This window comes from Larus michahellis, chromosome 9 (assembly GCF_964199755.1).
Source record: "Larus michahellis chromosome 9, bLarMic1.1, whole genome shotgun sequence".
Classification (NCBI taxonomy): Eukaryota; Metazoa; Chordata; class Aves; order Charadriiformes; family Laridae; genus Larus; species Larus michahellis.
The window spans coordinates 50,680,345-50,699,844 of record NC_133904.1 but is presented as its reverse complement, the minus strand read 5'-3'; the positions used below and the strand labels follow the sequence as shown (position 1 = coordinate 50,699,844).

At 57.9% G+C, this 19,500-nt stretch overlaps 3 protein-coding genes across 15 annotated transcripts in view; all 3 read left to right on the top strand.

Moving 5' to 3' along the window:
* Positions 1 to 58: 58 nt before the first annotated feature.
* On the top strand, positions 59 to 9,184 carry SLC25A14 (solute carrier family 25 member 14). 3 transcript variants are annotated; one of them, XR_012589002.1, is made up of 9 exons: positions 59 to 214; positions 303 to 450; positions 1,892 to 1,986; positions 3,524 to 3,609; positions 4,290 to 4,385; positions 6,246 to 6,370; positions 6,933 to 7,138; positions 7,460 to 7,595; positions 7,672 to 7,802. XR_012589002.1 is itself a non-coding variant. In XM_074600586.1 (9 exons), exons 1-9 carry the CDS (start codon positions 61 to 63, stop codon positions 8,754 to 8,756), a joined length of 963 nt encoding a protein of 320 aa, XP_074456687.1. In that variant the 5' UTR covers positions 59 to 60; the 3' UTR covers positions 8,757 to 9,184. The 3 variants fall into 3 exon arrangements, 2 of the variants coding, with proteins under 2 accessions (XP_074456687.1, XP_074456686.1); XM_074600586.1 differs by lacking the exons at positions 6,933 to 7,138; positions 7,672 to 7,802 and adding exons at positions 7,997 to 8,077; positions 8,715 to 9,184; XM_074600585.1 differs by lacking the exons at positions 7,460 to 7,595; positions 7,672 to 7,802 and adding an exon at positions 7,262 to 7,453.
* Positions 9,185 to 9,333: 149 nt separating this feature from the next.
* GPR119 (G protein-coupled receptor 119) lies at positions 9,334 to 17,136 on the top strand. The gene is made up of 6 exons (XM_074600587.1): positions 9,334 to 9,904; positions 10,121 to 11,155; positions 11,809 to 12,080; positions 12,752 to 13,232; positions 13,340 to 13,478; positions 13,520 to 17,136. Exons 4-6 carry the CDS (start codon positions 13,121 to 13,123, stop codon positions 14,871 to 14,873), a joined length of 1,605 nt encoding a protein of 534 aa, XP_074456688.1. The 5' UTR covers positions 9,334 to 9,904; positions 10,121 to 11,155; positions 11,809 to 12,080; positions 12,752 to 13,120; the 3' UTR covers positions 14,874 to 17,136.
* Positions 17,137 to 18,047: 911 nt separating this feature from the next.
* Positions 18,048 to 19,500, top strand: part of ENOX2 (ecto-NOX disulfide-thiol exchanger 2) — a 36,876-nt gene continuing 35,423 nt past the window's right edge. For all 11 annotated transcript variants that reach the window (XR_012589217.1, XR_012589216.1, XM_074602047.1 and 8 more), the window contains exon 1: positions 18,048 to 18,132. Coding sequence is in view for 9 of the 11 variants with exons in the window: in XM_074602047.1 (XP_074458148.1) it covers positions 18,087 to 18,132 (46 nt within the window). In the remaining 2 variants the exon portion in view is untranslated. The remainder of the gene's footprint in view (positions 18,133 to 19,500) is intronic.

Genomic DNA, 19,500 nt, shown 5'->3' with positions numbered 1-19,500 from the left:
CGGCTTTTCAGCCGTCGGGGCCCGGTCCCAGCTGCTCAGGGGGGCCGTTGTGGCGCCATGATGGCGGAAGGGAGTGTCCTCTTCTTCCCGCCCCACCCTCCTTGCTTCCGCTTCCGGGTCGGCCCCGCAGCCGCCCCGCTCCGCCATGCCATGTCCGCGCTCAACTGGAAACCCTTCGTGTACGGCGGGCTCGCCTCCATCGTGGCCGAGTTCGGTGAGAGGAGGACGGGGAAGGGAACTGGGGAAAGCGGGGGTGGGGAAGAACCGGGGCAGGTCTGTCATGGCCGCTCTTCTTCCTTCAGGCACCTTCCCCGTGGATCTCACCAAGACGCGGCTGCAGGTGCAGGGCCAGAGCGCCGATGCCCGGTTCCGTGAGGTGCGGTACCGCGGCATGTTCCATGCCCTTTTCCGTATCTGCCGGGAGGAGGGCGGCCGGGCTCTCTACTCGGGGTAAGCAACGGGCCCCCCTCCCATCTGCCCTCCCCGGCTCCCTCTCTGCCCTCCCGGGTCTCCTTCTGCCCTCCCCGGGTCCCTCCCCGCCTTTCCCGGGTCCCCTTCTGTCCTGATGCCCCCACCCTGCCTTTCCTGGGTCCTCCTACTTTCCCCTCCCGGTTCCCTCTTTTTTTTCCCCCCCCGGCTTCCTCCCTGCCCGCCCTTGGTCTCCTCCTGCCCTCCCCGGCTCCCTCCCCGCCTTCCCCGGCTCCCCCTTCCTTCTGCCCTCCTGATCCCCCTGCCCTTCGCAGGTCCCCCCATTTTGCCTTCCTGGTTGCCTCCCTGCCTGCCCCGGGTCCTGCTCTGCCTGCCTCCCCCGGTTCCTTCTTTTCCCGCCCTGGGTCCTTCCCTGCCTTCCCCGGGTCCCCCCACCCTGCCTTTCCCGGGTTCCCTTCCCTGGGTTCCCTCCACCTCTTTGCCCTCACAGGTCCTCTTCTACCATCCCAGGTCTCCCTACCACCTGTCCTGGGTCCCCCTCTGCCTTCCCAGGGTTCCGTCCCTGCCCAGCCTGAGCCCCGCTCTGTACTCCCAGGTCTCTTCTTGCTCTCCCTACCACCTGTTCCAGGTCCCTCTTTGCCCTCCCAAGTTCGCTCCTGGGTCTGTCAACCACCTGCCTCGCGTTGCTGCCCCCTTGCACCCAGCTGTCCCTGAGCCCCACCAGGGGTCGGGGCAGCAGAGCTGCTGCTGCAGCCTGGAGACTCCGTTTTCCCCAGGTGGGGAGGGAGGACTCGTTGAGGGCTGTGTGGGTGCCAGCTGCCTGCACCACAGGGTGCGTGGGGGCAACCCGAGGTGATCCTTGGGAACCCGGGGTTCTTACCTGACAGAGCTGGGCTTCCTGGGGGCATCTGAGCTGTGGAAGGGGCGTGCTGGGCCCAAGCTCTAGAATTGTAGAATCGTTTTAGTTGGAAAAGACCTTTAATTAAGATCATCGAGTCCAACCATCAACCTGACGCTGCCAAGTCCCCCACTACCCCATGTCCCTCAGCACCACGTCTGCCTGGCTTTTAAATCCCTCCAGGGATGGCGACTCCACCACTGCCCTGGGCAGCCTGGGCCAATGCTTGACAACCCTTTTAGTAAAGAAGTTTTTCCTAATATCCATCCTAAACCTCCACTGGCGCAACTTGAGGCTGTTTCCTCTTGTCCCATGGCCTGTTCCTTGGGAGAAGAGCCCGACCCCCCCTGGCTGCCCCCTCCTTTCAGGGAGCTGTAGAGAGCGAGAAGGTCTCCCCTCAGCCCCCTTTTCTCCAGGCTGAACACCCCCAGCTCCCTCAGCCGCTCCTCACCAGACTTGTGCTCCAGACCCCTCACCAGCTCAGCCCCTGGCAGTTTGGGGGGTGATTTGTGTGGGACCACCACACTGTCAGGGTTCAATGGTTTCATTTGTTCCCCCGCTCAGGATTGCCCCTGCATTGCTGAGACAGGCGTCTTATGGCACCATAAAGATTGGCATTTACCAGAGTTTGAAGCGGCTGTTTGTGGATCGGATGGAAGGTCAGTGAATGTGTCAGTACGGGCACCTCATCTCACCAGAGGTGCGGTGTGAACTCTCCTGCTCTCTGTGCTGTGTGGGTTGGCTCATTCCTTGCTCTGTCCTTCCCAGCTGGAGATTCCCACAGAAGTGGAGTTTTTGTTACTTCACGCTGTGGTTTTGTTTGTACAGTAGTAGCAAGGAGAGGTTTCCATACAGATGTGAGTCTCGCTGTGCCCGGTGCTGCCCACAGTCCCTGGCCAAACGCCTCCCCCTCCAGCCAGGCCCGTCCTTCCCCAGCCTTTCTGTTTTGCCATGTCAGAGCCAAAATAAAAGGTGTCGCTGACCCAGGCTCATCCCGTCTGCGCATCACATGCAGTACATGGGTTGAAAGCTTCAGTAGCGAGTCTCTCCTGTCTTCCTGCTGGAGCGTTTGGGTCCTGGTGCCTGGAGGCAGCACATCTGGATGGGAATGGTGCAGTCCGGCTGTTCAGCTTTGGCTCTGGCCGCAGAGGTGGGGTACCGCGGGCGTTCTTGACCTGTGCCCCTCTGGTAATGAGGGTCTCTGCAGCTCCTCCGAGAGAGTGGAGCAGCCGAAGTCCAGTATGTGCTCCCTGAAGGAGCACCAAGATCTGCCCATGCGGTTTTAACCCCTGGTGTGACATAGGGACTATTTTACGGACGTTCCGACCTGGGAAAGGGAGCTGGGCTGATGGGGCCGGCCAGTGAGAGGACTGGGAAGTGCAGTGCAGTAGAGCTGTGTTCCAGGGGCTGCTCTGTTGCCCAGTAACACCCCTCCCCACGCACGTTCTGCACGGTGCCCTGGGGCTCTCCTGGCTTGCTCTCGCGGCATTTCCAGTTGTGAGTACCGTTGTCTGAATGTTTGTCTCCCTACAGGCCTGGGGCAGCCAGTGGCCTGGTCTCCTCTGGGAAGTGCCGTGGTCAGTACCAGCCAAAGGGCTGTGCCTTTTCCCAACATAACCATCACCCTAATACTGGGCCTGGAAGTCTTGGGTTATTTCACCCGCGCCCCCCACCCCGGGACTAATTGCATCTAACTTTCTCTGCCTGGGTCGCCTCTTCTCTGTTTTCTCAAGGTGGCTGCGCTTTCTGAGCGCGGCCAGCTGGGGCTCCAGATCAAACCAAATTGGAATCAGGCTGCCTTGAGAAGTGTTGGGTTGTCCCTCTCTGTCTCCCTCTGTCTGGGCCTGTCTCCATTGTGAGAAATGCATCACTGGACACTGAAATCTCAGATAATTGTTCAAAACTGTCACGTGTCACAGTCCTTTTCTTGTCTGATCAGCCAGGCTCATCAGTAAGATCCGCTTCTCTCTGAGAGCGTGCTGCTGCGTGTTCCAGCTGCTGCTTTCTGTCCCTGGCAGGTGTGGGGACAGACCTGCCAGAGCTGATGGCACCTGGCCAGCCTCTGCTCCTGCAGCTTCACCGTGTGATTTGCAAACGGAGCTTCTCTGCTCTTCCCAGAGCTTCTTGCTTGCTCAGTACAATCTGTGCACCTTCTCTTTAGATGTTTAGGATCTGACTTTCTTTTCTTGATTGCAGATGAAACGTTGCTAATCAATGTCATCTGCGGGGTGGTTTCAGGGGTGATCTCCTCAGCAATTGCCAATCCGACAGACGTGCTGAAGGTAAGACGCATACCTGGGCAGAGACAGCTCCTGCTTGGCTGGGGCTTGACACGGAGAAGCTGCTGCTCTCCAGTGCAGATGCGTCTCTCCCAGCTGCAGCGAGGTGCTCTCTGAGCCCCTGCTGGCATCAGCTCTGCTAATTTGTTTTTTTTATGAATGGGAACAGAAGTACAGAGCAATAAACAGATTTTTAAAAATGCAGCTCTTGAAGATCATGAAATCTATAATGGCAAGGGGTGGAGGCTGTGTTATCTTAACTGGGTGAGTGGGGTGGTAGCCAGCTGTTTGTCAGACCTTCTCAGCTCCTTTCCGTTGGTCACTGTGCTGCGTGTTGCTGATGCTGCTGCAAAGTCCTGCCTGTTCCCTGCAGGGACCGGAGTCAGTGGGGACTGCCTGGTCGCCTCCATTCCCTACTGCGGGGTTACTGGGGTCATGGTAGCTCTGCTCAGAGCAAAGAGAGCCTGGAGAACTTTCCCACGCCTCTGCCTGTGTAGGGAGCACTGCTGCTGTCCCGGCTCCTTGCCTGCCATCAGCGTTTGCTGGGTGGTTTGCAGGGAGAGGGTGGGTGGGTGGCGGTGTCTCCCCAGTTGCTCTGTTTCTACCAGGAGGTCGTCTGAGTTGGTCTCTCTGCCCTCTGGGCAGGCGCTGATGGCTCCCGCTGACTCTCGCGTTCCTTTCAGATTCGAATGCAGGCTCAAGGCAGCTTATTCCAGGGTGGCATGATTGGCAGCTTCATCGACATCTACCAGCAGGAGGGTACCCGAGGCCTCTGGAGGGTAAGCACCAGCTGCTGGAACCCCCCACTCGTAGCAGAACTAACAGCTCCCTCAACTGGTTTGCTACACCAAGGTGCAGCTTTTGAAGAGCACCAAGTGTAGTAAAAGAAGTTCTGCTTCTGGTTACTGGACAAACAGCAGCGTGTTTATGGTGGAGGCTGGGTCTGTGCTGTGGCAGCATCAGCGCTGGGCCAGGTCCTGGCTTCCAGGACTGAAGCTGGTGTGCATAAAGTCTCAAATACAGGAGTGTCCCGTGAAAGGACCAGCATTTGGGGCTGGATCCTCTCCATGGTCTGCCTGAGGAAGGCTGCTCAGCTTGAAACTTGCCCTCTGAGCATGCAAAGAGACAGACAGAGTGGTGGCTTTTGGGGACACCAGTGATGTATGGCTCTTGGGCTTGAAGGGAGACGTGAGTTACCAGTGCTGAAGCCTTACTGTTTGGATTTTAGCAGTGGTTCTTCGGCTTTTGTTAGAGAATGTCACTTTGTCCTTCAAGTGAGGTTGTCTTCCGTAGGCTCAGTTGTCCAGCAGTCTGCCGAGTCGTGAGGTCAGGTATGGGAACTACAGAATCCCAGTGCTTTTTTCCAGGCCACAGTTTGACTTCTTCCTCTTATGGTCACTGAAATCCTTTACAGAGGGATAGCTGTTGCAGTGTCTTGTGTGGGAAGGAGGAGGAGGAGACAACTGGCAGTGTTGACACAGTATTTACTTTGAGATTATTTCTGCTTTTTAGACAAAGACACACAAGAGAGGAAGAGAGACTAGAAAGGACATGAAACCCTCTGTGTTGGTGCTGAGTGCTGCAGAGAGCACACGGTGCAGAGGCAGAGCAGTCTCGGTGGATTCCAGTGACCAAAGTAGTGTTGCTGCTCTCGGGTCTGGGACAACCACTGTCTCCTCGCTCCAGTCTTCCCTTGCATTGAGGCAAAGACGTTTGTCCTCACCAGTTCTGGCATTCTTGTGGGGTGTTTGAGCTGGCTGTGCCAGGACTGGGTTAGGCAGGAGCCCGGGAGGAGACTGTCAGGCACCACATTAGCACAGGGGGAGCCATAAAGTACTTTTACTTCTTCCAGTCGCTTGGGTTTTATGTGGCAAGAAAGCTGGCTGTCCTGATGGGCTGGCTCATAATTGGGCCGCACTGAAGGGTCGCTCCCAGTGCCCAGGGAGGTCTCTCATGACACCGTGGGTCTCCCGGCGTTACTCGGGTGGTGTTACAGTTCCAGTGAAATGGCCCAGCTCCGCATTGCTGCCGTGTTCTCTTGTTCTGCACGCCAATAAAAAATTGATGAGGGGTTCGCTGGGGTATTTCCCAGAAGGTAGCTGGTTCCCCTTACTTAAGCTTGTAGTTGTTCCAGTAATTATCTCGCCAGTTCCCAAATCAATGTCCTGCTGGCAGCAACTTTTTTAGTACATGAAAATCTAAATCAAAGGCTTAATAAAGCAGACTCAGTGCTGTTATGTAGCAAGGAGGACCTGGAGTCCCACCTGGCTCCTTAAACAGCCGCGCTTCTTGTGGTGCGGGATCTTTCCTGGTACTGAAATCGGTGGGTGCTGCTCAGTGGGGGAGGGTGAGTGGATTATAGCCTGATCCCTGCGTGCTCCTGGCTGGGAGGAGAGAGGCAGTGTGTAGTCAATGTAGCCGGAGCAATGCTGCCGGCGTGGAGGAATCCTCCTTAGCTTTGGCGTAAAGCTGGGAGACAGCGAGCTGGTCTGCCTGCAGAGCTGCACTGCAGGGCAGGGCAAGGAGGCACAGGGCAGATTGGCAGCAAAAGGTCCTGGGAGGAAGCTGGGGGAGACGTTAGACTCGCTGCAGTGCCCAGGCAGCAGTTTGCGCTTGTGACTGACGTTTGTGCTCTGCAGGGTGTTGTCCCAACAGCTCAGAGAGCTGCCATCGTGGTGGGGGTGGAACTGCCAGTCTACGACATCACCAAGAAGCACTTAATTCTGTCAGGCCTGATGGGTGACACCATCTTTGCCCACTTCGTGTGAGTATTTGCTGCAGCTGCTGCACTCTCTAAGCTTGGCAGGGGCGTGTGAAGCAGAGGAGCAAGGTGGGGTTTGGGGTGAGACCTGTTTATAGAGCAAGCGCTGCAGAGCACGGGCTTGGTGCTTCTGAGGGATCTGCTGTGTCGACTGGAGCAGCTCAGAGCGACCAGCAGGTATCCCCAGAGAGACCTCCCTGGAGAAGGAGCCTGGCAGAAATCCCTTGGTGATGTGAAATGTCAGCTTGATTTCAGCTGCCTGCTGACCAGAAATGCTGTTGCTCCGTGCCTGCGCCCCGGTATGAACAAGGCAGGAGTTCCAGGTGTGCGACTACCTGTAGCAGTCACTCAAAGAGCTGCTCCAGTCCTAGGTCCTCATCGGCACGGCCAGCGTCAGCTTGCAGCCCTTGCTGTAAGAGCTTTGTGAGATGAACAGAGACTTGCAAAGCTGACAAGACCCTGAGCAATCTGACCAAGTTTTGAAATCAGCCTGCTTTGAGCAGGGGGTGGGTTAGAGACCTCCCAAAGTCTTTTTTTCACCTACATTTTCCTGTTCTCCTGGCAGACGCTTTAGCTGGAGGTGCTGCAGAGCTTCTGTTGGGTTTGCCTGCTGTGGGCTGAAGGTGACAAGCACTAGACCATACGTGGCGGGAGGAGACTGGCAGCTGCATGCTCCCTCTTGCTGCCTTTGGTCTTCCTCCCTCCTTCCCCACCCCGAAGAAATGTTTGCTCTGGTGAGAAGGATGTGCGCGTCCGAGAGGCTGCCTTCAGGTCTGTGTCACCTTGATGGCACCCAGAGACACTTGCTGGGCTGCAGGCTGCCCCTGGGGAGACCCCGCAGTGGGCTCTGACAAGGGTCTTGATTGGACAAAGCTGAGATTTCCCTTCCCGTAGCTCTCGGGGGCCCTGAGGCGGCGTGGTTCCTGCCCCTGCCTCTTCGGGTGGGAACAGGTAGTGCAGCTAATGCTTATTGCTAAATGCCTTTCACAAAATCCAGTGGGAGATGTTCTCTTGTGCTTATGTCAGGGCCTGTCTGAGCCGGAATGGCGGCGCTCAGAGCCGTTCCTCTCTCCTGTTTTGGTGTGTGTACAGCTCCAGTTTTACATGCGGGCTGGCTGGGGCCATTGCCTCCAACCCTGTGGACGTGGTGCGGACACGGATGATGAACCAGCGGGCGATAGTGGGCAGCACGGAGCTCTACAAGGGCACTCTGGACGGCCTGGTGAAGGTAAGGAGGTGAGAGAGGTGGGCAAATGCCTGTCTTAGGAGGCTGCCCAGGTTGCAGCACCACACGCCACTGGCAGGAGCAGTGAGATCCCACAGCGGCAGAACGTGCGTGTCAGTGAGTGTTTCAGACAAACCAGAGAAGGGCCTGGAGTCCCGCTCCTGAGGTCGCCATCAGCTTGAGCGTCCTCCCAACCTCATGGGACAAAACCTTGTCAGTGATGCACTTTGATTGGGTTCACATACTGTAAGTGACGGTTCACACGTCTTAACTGCATCTCCCCTGGCCTGTCCGCTTACTGCGGCGGCTGTAAAGGCTCATTATCTCACACGTGGCGTTAGGGAGATGGGTTCAGCATGGACCTGGTGTGTCTCCTAATGGATCTGTCTCTTCTCTCCTCCCAGACATGGAAGAGCGAGGGCTTCTTTGCACTCTATAAAGGTTTCTGGCCCAACTGGCTTCGGCTCGGTCCCTGGAACATTATTGTATCCTTCGGTGTGCTGCTGGGAGGTCCTGGGTATGGACAGGCCGGGGAGAACCGTGCTGTGGAGGGAAATGCAGAGCAGACGCCTTGGTGGGGCACCTCTGTCTTCCCTGCAGCAGCCCGAAGCAGATTTCACTGTCCTTGGGCAGACATAAGCTGGTTCAAGTGCCAAAAAATGCCACTGGTGGTGAGTGCTGCCTCCAGCAGCTCTGTGGGTGGCCAGCACAGGGACTTCAGTGTGGCAGCACGGGGGGTTCCTGTAGAGGGAGTCCTTGGCTCCAGACGTTCCCTTTGGCCTGAGCTCCTGGAGGTGCTGCGGTTTCTGGATCGGCTCCTGTTCCGCGGGGGAAGCCTGGGGAAGGTTCTGCTGCTCTGTGGCGGGTGCTGACCTGCCGCCTCCCTTCCGCAGTGGCCTAGGCGAGCCTGGGCCAGTTGGCTTCTGGGTCAGTCTCTTCCCTCTCCTGGCAGCTCTTGTCCCACAGCTCTCTCTTCCCTCTGTGCGGATCAGCTTTGCTGCCTGGAAGAGGGGCATCCGCGTTGGGCTGCAGCCGAGCTGTGCCGATGCTCCGCCTGCCTTGTTGGGAGCCCCGGTGCAGCTGCCTCACGGGTTTGGTCCAATTCCTTGACCTTCCCTTCAGTTTTTTATCACATACGAGCAGTTGAAGCGCCTTCCATTCTGACCGCTGGCTTCATTCCACGAGAGTCATCGTCAAGACCTGCAGCAGAGAGCTTTGCTGCAGCCTTCCTCTCCATCTCACCATCCCCATCTTTTGATGGTTTGGTACCTGTGGGTCCGGGCTGTCCCCCTCCCCAAACGCATGGTCCCTGGAGCATGATCCGCCCGAGGCGGAGCTGGGAGGCTGGTGGCAGGTGTTGCATGTTTTTTCCCTCGGAGGCAAGTATTAACCGTGTGCGAGTGTCTGGGCCTGAAGCAGTATCTTCTGTGAAGATCGGTGCATTCCAGTGGCCTTTGGGTGCAGCTGTGGTTCGCTGTTTGGCTCGTGACCGTGTTTCTGCCGTGCCCACGGGGCGAGGCTGGAGCCTGGGAAGGGACGCGATCATGTTTTCTTGCGGAATTGTAACCTCATTAAATTATTTATTGACTGGATGGCTTGAGTTTGTGTTTGCGCAGATTTACTGCAGGTGTGTTGCAGAGCAGATGGTGTGTCTGCCCTTGGAGAGAACAGGAGCTATTTTTTCAGCACACTGTATGTGTCTTTTTTTCCCGAAGTATATGTATAAAAGCAATCTTTAGGACTCATTGCAATAGAAATGTTTCTAAAATAAAGTTTAATTGTTAGTGTCAGAAAATTATGGTGTTGCACTCAGCTCATTGTGCAAAACCTCAGTCTCTTAACCTTTATTGCTTATGTTATTTTTGCTTATATCATTTTTAAAGCAAAGTAATGTGAGTTAAAGCTGAACTCGGATGTCCCACTGCTTTAAAATAACGGCTCTAACATTTCTAGTGCGAAGCAGAACATCAAGCAAGACATTTTGGTCGTCATCTGGGTTTGTTTTTTTTTTCCGGATGGTTCCTGTGTCCCTACTCCCTTTCCTCTTCATGGGGTGGCTTCAGTTGGGATGAAGGTCCCGTGAGACGCGCAGCAGCGCGTCCTGCCTGGCGGTGCTGGACGCTGGGTTCTCTCGGTGCAAACTCCACAAGGGACGTTCAGCCAAATCCGGCCCCGACAGACGAGAGCGAATCGTTTGCTGGGGTTTTGCAAAGGCAGAGCTGCCTTGTACCAGCGCGTGTATAAGGAGGATGACTCCAATCGCGCCTTGAGCAGAGGGATTACTACAGGGCCACCGCTCGGGAGGCTGCGAGGTACGTTTTCGGAGTTAAACTGTACTTACAAACTACCAGAAACGGGGAGCAGTGGGTTGGACGCGGACAAGGGTCATACGTCTCGCCTGGCTTTAATCTTGAAGAGGATTTCTAAATATTACAAAGTAAATAAATACTTACGTGCCGGATGAACACAAGACTATCTGAGAGATGTATTTTAACTGCAGTTCGTTACATTCTGCTGATTTTCTTCAGTGTTTCTGTAGGTTTAGTTCTGGAGCCATTTCTTCTGTGCGGCTCCACGGGATGTTGCTGCTGCTGTTACGTTTGGAGGGCTCCTCTGACGGTCGGTATTTGCTCCCCTGCCCATCTTCTGCGGGCCACCGCGAGGCGAGGAGCTCCTCAGCAATGCCAGAAGAGTGTCCCCACGGCCACTTCGCTGTTTGCCTTTCCCAGCTGTAAGGTGCTGGCGAGAGGCTCTTCTTTCCCCTCTTCTTCCTCCCGCTGGCCCAGCTCCCCGGGATGGCTTTGGAGAGCCTCCTTCCGCTTGCCCGAGTGGCCCCAGCCCCTGGAGACGTCCCTTATCTGAGCTTTGCCTGCTCTGGCTGTCATACGCGTTGCCACACGTCGCTCTGCCTCGCTTTGTCAATAGTAACCGTGGGTCCACGTGCGGCGGTGACGATCCCTGCGGATGTGACGGTGAGGTGACGGCTGGCTGTCCCCGCTCTGTGCCGGGCGGCTCCCGAGGGCGGTCGTAAAGCCCTTCGTCCCGGGAGCATCTTGCCTTTGCGAGCAGGAAAAGCTGAGCTGCTCGGGGTTTCTCGGTTGGTAGACGAGTATTTTGCTGGGTGTTCTACAAACAACGATCCCAACCCGTGAACGGCCCTGTGAGCGCTCTGGGAGGGGGTGGCGCTGCTGGAGATCCCACGTTTTCTGAGTGGGTCCGTTGCCTTGGGATGGCCTTCCTGGAAGCGCTCCCTAAACATACGTTTGTCGTATGTGCTCAGGCTTTCGTGTTTCTCTCTCTAACCTTTCCCATGCCAGGTAGCGTGTGAGCGTGCCGCTGACACTGTGCCTAGTTGTGTCGAGCGTGTGTTGATGCAGATCCTGTCGCCGTCCCAGGAGGTGGCGGTTCCTGAGCGGCTGCAGCCAGCGCTGTCCCACCGTGGGCGGTGTGGGCCGCGTTCCTGCCCCGAAGCCATCAACATCTTGCTACCTTCAGTGGCTGAAAAATTACTGCGAGCACTGCAGAGAGTGCAGGCACCAGTGTTAGAGCCTGCGATATACGGGGTAAATGTATATCCCATCGAAGGTGGACACCGGGAGGGACCTTCCCCGGGCACCCACAGAAGGGTCCTGCTGGTTTAACGCTGGCGTGGGGGTGGTAGTCAAGGCACCCTGGGAAACAAAGTCCTACCCAAATGCGGAAAGTAGAAATACGCGTGGTCCCTGGTACGTTAGGTATAAAAATGGCTGTAAACCAGGTTAAAACCAAAAGAGGGACCATAGGCATCCGCTTACCAAGACAAAACCTCAACCGTGAGGGCATGTCCTCTTTCAGGAAGAAGGGAGGAGCTTGCCAGGGAGTCCCTGGGGCTGGCGGGCAATCGAGGAGTGAAAGGACCGCTGAACAAAGCAGAGACTGTAGTAGACAAGCTGAAGAGCTTGTCTTGCTCCCAAGCTTACTTGGAAGAGCTCGGAGGGCTCTGTCTGTTGGAGCCTTGTGACAGGGAGACTTGGGGAAGGTCTCGGGCTGAGAGGTTGGCAGAGGAGGGGGTAGGACAGGGAATGTGAGCAGGGGGCTGGGCCGGCGCCCCAGATGGCTGGGGGACCTGAGGATGAAAAGGCCAAAGCTCCTGCTTGAAGCCTCTCGTTTGAAGTTCTCCTCACATTAGGGAAGTGTCAGAAGTGTGGACGGGGTTCGAAAGAAGGTTTGTTTTCAGAGAACTACCAGCCGGCGACTGCGATGTCTGTGCCATGCTGGTAGAAACTCTAATGAAGATGTGAGACAGAAACGGCTGTGATGTGCTGGAAGGGCCAGTGGCTGGTGGATGAGGAAGAGGAGGAACCCAGACTTCAGACCTGCTGGGAGGTTTCTGAAGGAGGCAGCAACACGTGGAGCAGGAAGCTGGAGTGAACCAGGCTGTCTGGGCTTCCAGAAGGCTTTTGATCGAGTCCCTTATGAAAGCCATCAAAGCAGCCAGGCTGCTGCAGGGTAAGAGGGAAATGCCTGCCGGGGACGAGCGAAGGTCATGACTGGAAGTGTTCAGGCTGTAACTGGGAAAGTGGGCGGTGGTGAGCTGCGGAGGGGCATGGTGAAGCAGAAATACGAAGTGGGAAGGAGGGATCGCTGCTGGTGATGGCTGCTGACCCGCTGTGGTCTTGCAGCTTGGATGTGGCTGCTGCTGAGGGAGATGCCTGTTCTGCGCTGGTGGGGCGGGATGGGGGAGCCCCTGCGGAGCAGGACTGCCCGTCACGGCAAGCTGCCGCACGCTACGTATGGGACGGTGCCAGGATGTGCTCACGGGGAGGCACCGGCCCCTGTTTGTGTTTGTGCTCTCCCCGAGCTGTCCTGACGCTTCCCTCTGTCTCACCTCCCCCCCACCTGCATCTCCTGCCGTGGGGCTTGGACCCTCTCCCCCGTCGGGGCTAAAGCTCCCCAGATGTCTCCCCGGGTGTCAGGCCACCAGGGCCCTTCCCGTGGTGCAGACCCAGGGTGTTCCCAAAGGGCTTCTCCGCTCCACAGCTCCGTCCGTAGCGCCCACAATTCGTACGTCTGCTGCGTCTTTCCCCTCCACCGCAGGACCCACGTCCTCTCCCCGGCCCCTGCGCTCCCCAGTTACTGTTTGACAGAGGAAGGCTTGACCCTGCCCTGTTTCCTGGCAGCCCGCATTTTTCCGGCTGAGGAGGCAGGAGAGGTGGCTTGTGGCACTTTGTTTAAAGGGCTGGAGCAGTCGCGGCCGCAGCCTGCGAGGGTCACCCACCCCCCGGGGCGTAAAGGACGTGACGGTGGGGTCGTACGATTCTGTAATATACAAGGATGCGGAGGCTTTGTTTCCGTGAATTTCTTTGTTACAAGTTACTATTAGTAAGGTAAATACATTTATGATTAGTAAAGGAAGTGTGTGTATAGATAATTTTTTTTTTTTAGTATTAGTAGCAAATGTATATTTCATTCAAAATATTATAGTACAGTTCATTAAGCTGCTCCTGGGAGTGAGGTCAGTCGGTGACGGATGAAGTCTCTCTTTGGAGATGATCCGTGTCACAGAGCCTGGAATCAGCCAGGCGTCCCCGGTGGCTCCGAAGGATTGTGCAGAGAAGTTCACGCAGGGGGAGCTCTCGGAGGGAGAGGGGCTCGTTTTGGGTAGGTAACGAGTTACTTTTAGGTGGATCCATAAGCGGGCAGAGGACGCCAGCTCCTGGAACAGCCGTCGTCGCTGACTTCTGCTTGCTCAGGAGGCCCCTTTGCAGGTTATGGCAGTTTCTTTGCTTTGGGCGTGTGGAGGATGCCCTGGGCTCCAGCTGCGCTTCTCCAGGGCCTTGCAGTCTCCCACCTGCGCCTGCCGACGCCTGGCAGACGATTTCTCTCCAGCATCCATGCCAAAGCAGGGTGGTGGACATTCCCCAGCCAAGCACCGAGGACCCGAGCAGAGCCAAAGGCTCTGCTCGGGTCCTCGGTGCTTGGCTGGGGAATGTCCACCACCTCATCTGCCACCGTGGCAGCTTCCTGCCCAGGTGCTCGTTGCTCACCCCCCTGCTCCAGGGTTGTCTGGAAACGTGGCTGGAGGGGAGGGACCTCCCCGGGCACAGCGTGAGTGTACCCGGTCCCTTCCGGCAGGCAGCAGCTCGGCAGAGCTCTGTTTCCCAGCCTGAGAGACGCCACGACACCCAGGGCTTTCCCCGCGCCGCCCCGAGAGCTGCCCGGCTGCTGAGCCGTACGTGCCGAGAAGCCCCAGGTGAGGGATGCCCTAGAATCGTGTTGGGGACGCGCCGCCCGCGGGCTGTGCCCCCACAGGGGACAGCCATGGCTGGCTCAGCCCTGGGAGCCATCCTCGCTGTGCTGGCCTCGCTCATCATCACCGCCAACACGGTGGTGGCCATCGCTCTCCTTCGCCTCATCTATAAGAGCGGCTCCAAGGGGCTCTATTTTGTCCTCAATCTCGCCGTCGCAGATGCCATGGTTGGCTTCACGGTCACGGGTCTGGCCATGGATGAGTTTTCCCAGCCCTTTTATCCTCCCCGGATCTTCTGCGTCCTGAGAATGGCTTTCGTGACCTCCTCTTCTGCTGCCTCTATCCTGTCCCTCCTTCTGGTTGCGTGCGACAGGCACCTGGCAATCAGGAAGCCTTTCCACTACTTCCAGATGGTGACGGGCCTGCGGGTCGGGGTGCGCTTGGTGGGGCTCTGGCTGGTTGCTGCCACCATCGGCTTCCTCCCCGTCCTCGCTCCGGCCTTTCAGCAGACCGCCGACCATGAGAAGTGCTCCTTCTTCAGCGTCTTCCACCCCGCCTACATGCTCTCCGTCTTCTGCGCCGGCTTCTTCCCAGCGCTCTTTCTCTTCATTTATCTCTACTGCGACATGCTGAAAATTGCCTCTGTGCACGCGCAGCACATCCGGGAAGTGGAGCACGCAGGGCTGGCGGGGGGCTGCCCCCCGTCCCGCAACACCAGCGACATGAAGGCCATGCGCACCGTCGCCATCCTCATCGGCTGCTTCACGCTGTCCTGGCTGCCGTTCTTCGTCGCCAGCATCGCGCAAACCGTCTGTCCTGGCTGCTTCCCCTACAAAGTCATTGAGAACTACCTCTGGCTGCTGGGACTCTGCAACTCCCTCCTGAACCCCCTGCTCTACTCCTGCTGGCAGAAGGACGTGCGGCTGCAGCTCTCCCAGCTGGCTGCAGGTGTGAAGAGGAGAGTCCTCTTTTGCCTGGGGAACGGCCGCCGATTCCCTGGCAGAGGCACCAAGCCCCTCCCCAGTGTGTCCTGCCTGCGGCTCCAGGACTGACACGGTAAGGGACGGCTGTCACCGGCTTTCCAGATCATCTCCTGCATCGCGACCATGAACTCGGGGCCTGCCAGCTATGGAGGAGATCATGGACGGGGTGGGACCGATCCGGACGCTAATTCCCAGACATCAGCTTGGCCAAATTCCAGCCTGCCTGCACCCCCATGGCCCGTTTTGCACCAGCCCCAGGCACCCCAAATTACAGGTGCAGGGCACGCGTTAGATTTTGCCTGGAGAGCCTCAGCCTTGCGTCTCCTGGGACCAAGCCCTCACCATTCGCTCCACGGGCTAAAGACCCTTCACCCATGGCTCCCCCTGCCCAGAGCTGGATCTGCCGGCCCCCCCCTCTGCCTGCAGCCTCAGCTCTTGGGGGTCGAGGCCCCTGCGCAGGGCTGCTGGCACAGGGGTGGCTCTGTCACCTTCGGCTCTTGGCCCGGGCAGCGGAGGCTGGGATGTGCACGCGGGTCCCACATCTGTCCTGGACTGCGAGCGCTGCCAGTTGCTGCCCTTCCCAAACTGAACTCGCCATCCTACAGCTGCAGCCTGCGCCACCCCCAAGCCTGTCCCCTGCTGCAGTCAAACCTGCAGCCGGGGAGGGTGGCCCCTGCTCTGGGCTGTGCCCACCCGGGCAGAGGCGAGGGCTGGGGGTCTGGGCTCCCTCCCGCCGTCCCTCGGCAGCAGCTGTATCCGCAGCGGGGCCGGCATGGCGAGCGCGGAGCAGGCGGCACGCCCGGGAGAGGTGCGGGGCAGCACGGGCTGTGCTGTCGCTGTTTGGCTTGGGCTGTAAAGCCAGTTAATGAGTAACCAGCTGGACGCTGAGCTGCGGCAAAGGAGCGGGAGGAACGGCTGCCTGGAGCAGCAGGAGGGCTGCCTTGTCCCCGGGGGGCGGCAGGGCTGGGTTTGGGACTGCAAGGGTCCATGCACATGGATTCATCCCATAGGAACGCTTCTGCATGGCCCTGCCATGCTGCAGCGGTGACCAGGCTGCTCACCCTGCCAGAGGCTATGATGATATTTAATTGCTTCTCATAAAATCACGTCCATTTGATCAGCGTGGCAAGATAATTTCCCTTAAAAGTTTTTTTAGCTAAGAACGCACCCTAATCTCAAAATGAGGGTGCTATGCATAAAAGAGCAGCTGTTTCCACCTCTGTCGTTTGCCCCACCGTAGACATGACGGCTCAAGGCCATATCCAGCATGAATCCAGAACGCGCCTTGGGCCTGAGGCCTTCCCCAACCTAGAGGAAGAGGCAAAAATAAAAGCTCCTTTTAAAAAAACAAACAAACAAAAAAAACCCCGCTAAACAACAGTCCCTGTGGCATTCACTGTGCCTGGGAAAGGCCTGAGGCCAGGTATCACGCGGCAGCTGCTGTTCCTGGCTGTAGGACACGGAGCGAGCCTGAGAGAAGGCTCTGCGGAGCGATGCTGGCTCCGTGGGTGGACTGATGCCTCGCAGGTGGATGGCGCGGGTGGATCCAGCCTGACTCAGCTCCGGGGATCCGCACATCGTCTGTCTGCACCACGCGCTTACTGCCTACTCTGGGAGAAGCCTGAGCTCTGCCGGCTGTTGCTTTGCAGAGCCGCCCCACCCTCGCTGAGCCTCCGGTAATGCCGAAGCCATCCTCCGCCTCCCTCCGACAGCCTTCTCGGGATGCCCACTGCCAACAGGGACGCTTTGCACGTAGGCTTCTGACTGCTCCCCGGGGCCAGCCCTCGGCAGCGCCTGTGCCGGGGCACAGAACCGGCCGAGGACTGCGGATCTGGGACGGGACGCTGTGGGGAGCATCAGGAGCCCCGGCTGGGCAGGCCTGCAGTGACGGCGGCGTCCCCATCCACAGCTGGGATGGTGGCTCGGGCGGCTGCCTCGGTGCCGGGGAGAGACGGGGTCTGGGTGGGAGAGGAGGCACTTCTGCCAGGCTCTTGTGCAGATGGAGGACTTGGTGCAGCTCCCAGGGGCTCTGGAGTGGTGTCTCCTCTCTCCGAGCCCTGGGCTGGAGGAGCCGGGGCTCCGTTCCTGGCAGACCCCTCCAGATCCTGCCGGGACCAGCAGCCATTCCCTATGGGACCATGCCTGCCGCCATCTCCTCTCCCAGCCCCGCGGGGGCTCTGTGTGTCCGGAGCATTGCCCCGACGCTGTGGGGCGGCCAGAGGAGGGTGGGCGCCTCCGAGGCCATGGCGTGAGGAGGGACGGAGTGGAAGGGACAGACAGAGAGCGCTTCCCCTGCTTGCTGTCCCTCAGCTCAATAAACTGCGTTTACTGCCAGCCTGGTCTCCGTTCCTGACAACCCAGGGCTCCCCAGCGCTGTCCGAAAAGTCGGATCCGTCCCCAGTGTGCCACAGCCCGTCTCCCCTGCCAGGACGAGATGTTATTTATTTCAGAGTTGGGTGCTCGGTGGTTTCCCACAAATCAAGCACCCCTATCAGGACACTCTGCACGGTTTTTATACATGTTTTCCAATATTGTTACCAAAATCCGTAACAAAGCTCTCACTCTCTAAACCAGGTTTGTAGTTCAGAAAGCCGACATTGGTTTATTTGCAGCGCCGGGTGCATGGGGGATCTCTCCTCCTGTCACGCACCCACCAGAACTCTCCGTGCGATTTTTGTACACGTTTTACGACGTCATGATGACATCAGTACCTCCTACCTGTATCTGACGGGTCAGTAATTCACATACGGTCACACCATGGAGTTACAGCTACCGCGCGTGCTCAGGGGAAGGGTCTTCACCTGGGCCAGGGTCATCTTGACCCGTGGGGGTGATTTTTACTATTACAATGAAGGTACTTCAGCCTGGGACACTAAGAATTCCCACTTTCCTGCCAAGTTGGCTGAACTTCTCAAAACGCGCAGATTAGTGCCATCCTCAAGGTCCATATACTCGTGTGTTCCAGGACGTGCCTCCTCGAGATGATACAACACTCGCCTCCCTTGATTAGGAGTTCTTTCATTAACTCATGCTTGATACCTTCAAGGACATAATTCTCATTATTCGTGAGAATACACATACGGCCTTCCAGCGCTAGTTACCGATAACATTTCAAGGCTACGCTCTGCTAACGCCGGGGGCGGCGGTCTGACATGGCGGCGGAAGGAGCCGCCCCTCCCGCCAGAGCCGCCACCGTCCCGGCATGCTCTGCGCGCAGCGCCCCGCCCCCCCGCCGGGGCGGCAGCCAATGGGGGCGCGCGGCGGGGCCGGCGGGCGGGGCGGATGTTCGCGGATGGCGGCCGCGGCGGCGCCGGGCCGGGGCCGGGCGGTGAGTGAATGCGGTGCCGGGGGAGCAGGGGCGGCCCCTGGGCCCTGCCGGGCCCGGGACGGCGGTCGAAGGGCGGCCCGGGGCCGGCCCGCCGAGGCCGCCCGTCGGGGGAGGCTGTGGGCGGCAGGGCGGCGGTTTGGGCCTGGGGCGCCTCAGCGCCGGGGCTCTCCCGCGGGTCCCCCCCGTTCGTGGGGCGGAGGGGCAGCAGCGGGGGCTGGCCCCGGTCCTCTGCCGCCCGGGGGTTCTCCTGCCGCCTCTCAGGTCGTCGCGGGGCTCGGTCGCAGGTCCCCCGGCGGGGGTGTTGGCCTCCCGGTCGGTGCTGGCTTTCGCTGACGAGGTGTGTTTGGGTAGAGACATCTACAAGAGCCTCACGGGAGCCCTCAGAGCCCCCAGGGACCAGCTGCTGGTGGTGGCATCTCCAGTGCTCCGTGCCGTGGTGGCCCTTTGGGTGGTGGGGAGGCTGCTGTGAGAGGTTTAGCTGGGTAGGGAGTCCCCAGGCGGCATTTTGGGTCCAGTGGCAGTTAAAGTGTCACAAGGTGTGGGACAAGAGGGAGGGAGAAATGAGTAGCGTTTAAATAAATTACTGAACTGACTGTTACGTGGGACGCTTCTGATGCTCCAAGAGTGGCTGGTTTGCGAAGGGTGGGGATGAAGGTGGCAGCAGCTTCTCCCCCGCTGGGTGTAACTGGCTGGGTTCTCTCCTGAGCACTGGGCAGGCTCAGCCGTGCCCAGCCGTGTATCTCGTCTTGCGCTGGATTCCTTCTGCCCTACGTAGGAAGCACTCTTACCTTCAGGCACGCTCATCCCAGTAACCACAGCTGCCGGTGGGCTGTAACTCGCCCACAGCCCCACTCCATGAAGATCCTGTGACTGCGATTCAGATACATGTGCGTGCACATGTGTATTTGGTTCCTTAAGCAATATACTCGAGATTCTTTATCTGTTTCTCTCTGTCTTAATTATTTTGTTCATGTTTTGATTGTGTGTGCGAGGTCCAGCTGTTAACAGCAATGTGTCTTCAGATCATGCTGCAGAGAAATGCTTTTGTCCTTTAGTGCCATATGTTTGTCACACAAACGTGTTAGTCCTTGGCTAGATTACTCATTAGTCCACACGCTTTCTAGCTCCCCCATACTTCACTTGCACAGCTACAATAATTAGACATTGTATTTTCCAGCCTGCAGAACACTGCAGCAGAGTCCTGAGACGATGGGTAAAATGTAACCAAACTTGCATTCCTTCTTACTCCGGCCTTTCATCTCCTTCCCGCTCTGGAAGCTGACTGGTTGGGTTTTCTGTTTCTTAGTGTTTTATTTGAGGGATTTCGTAACATCTAACTGAAAAGCGTGCTGTGTTAAGTTGTTGAAA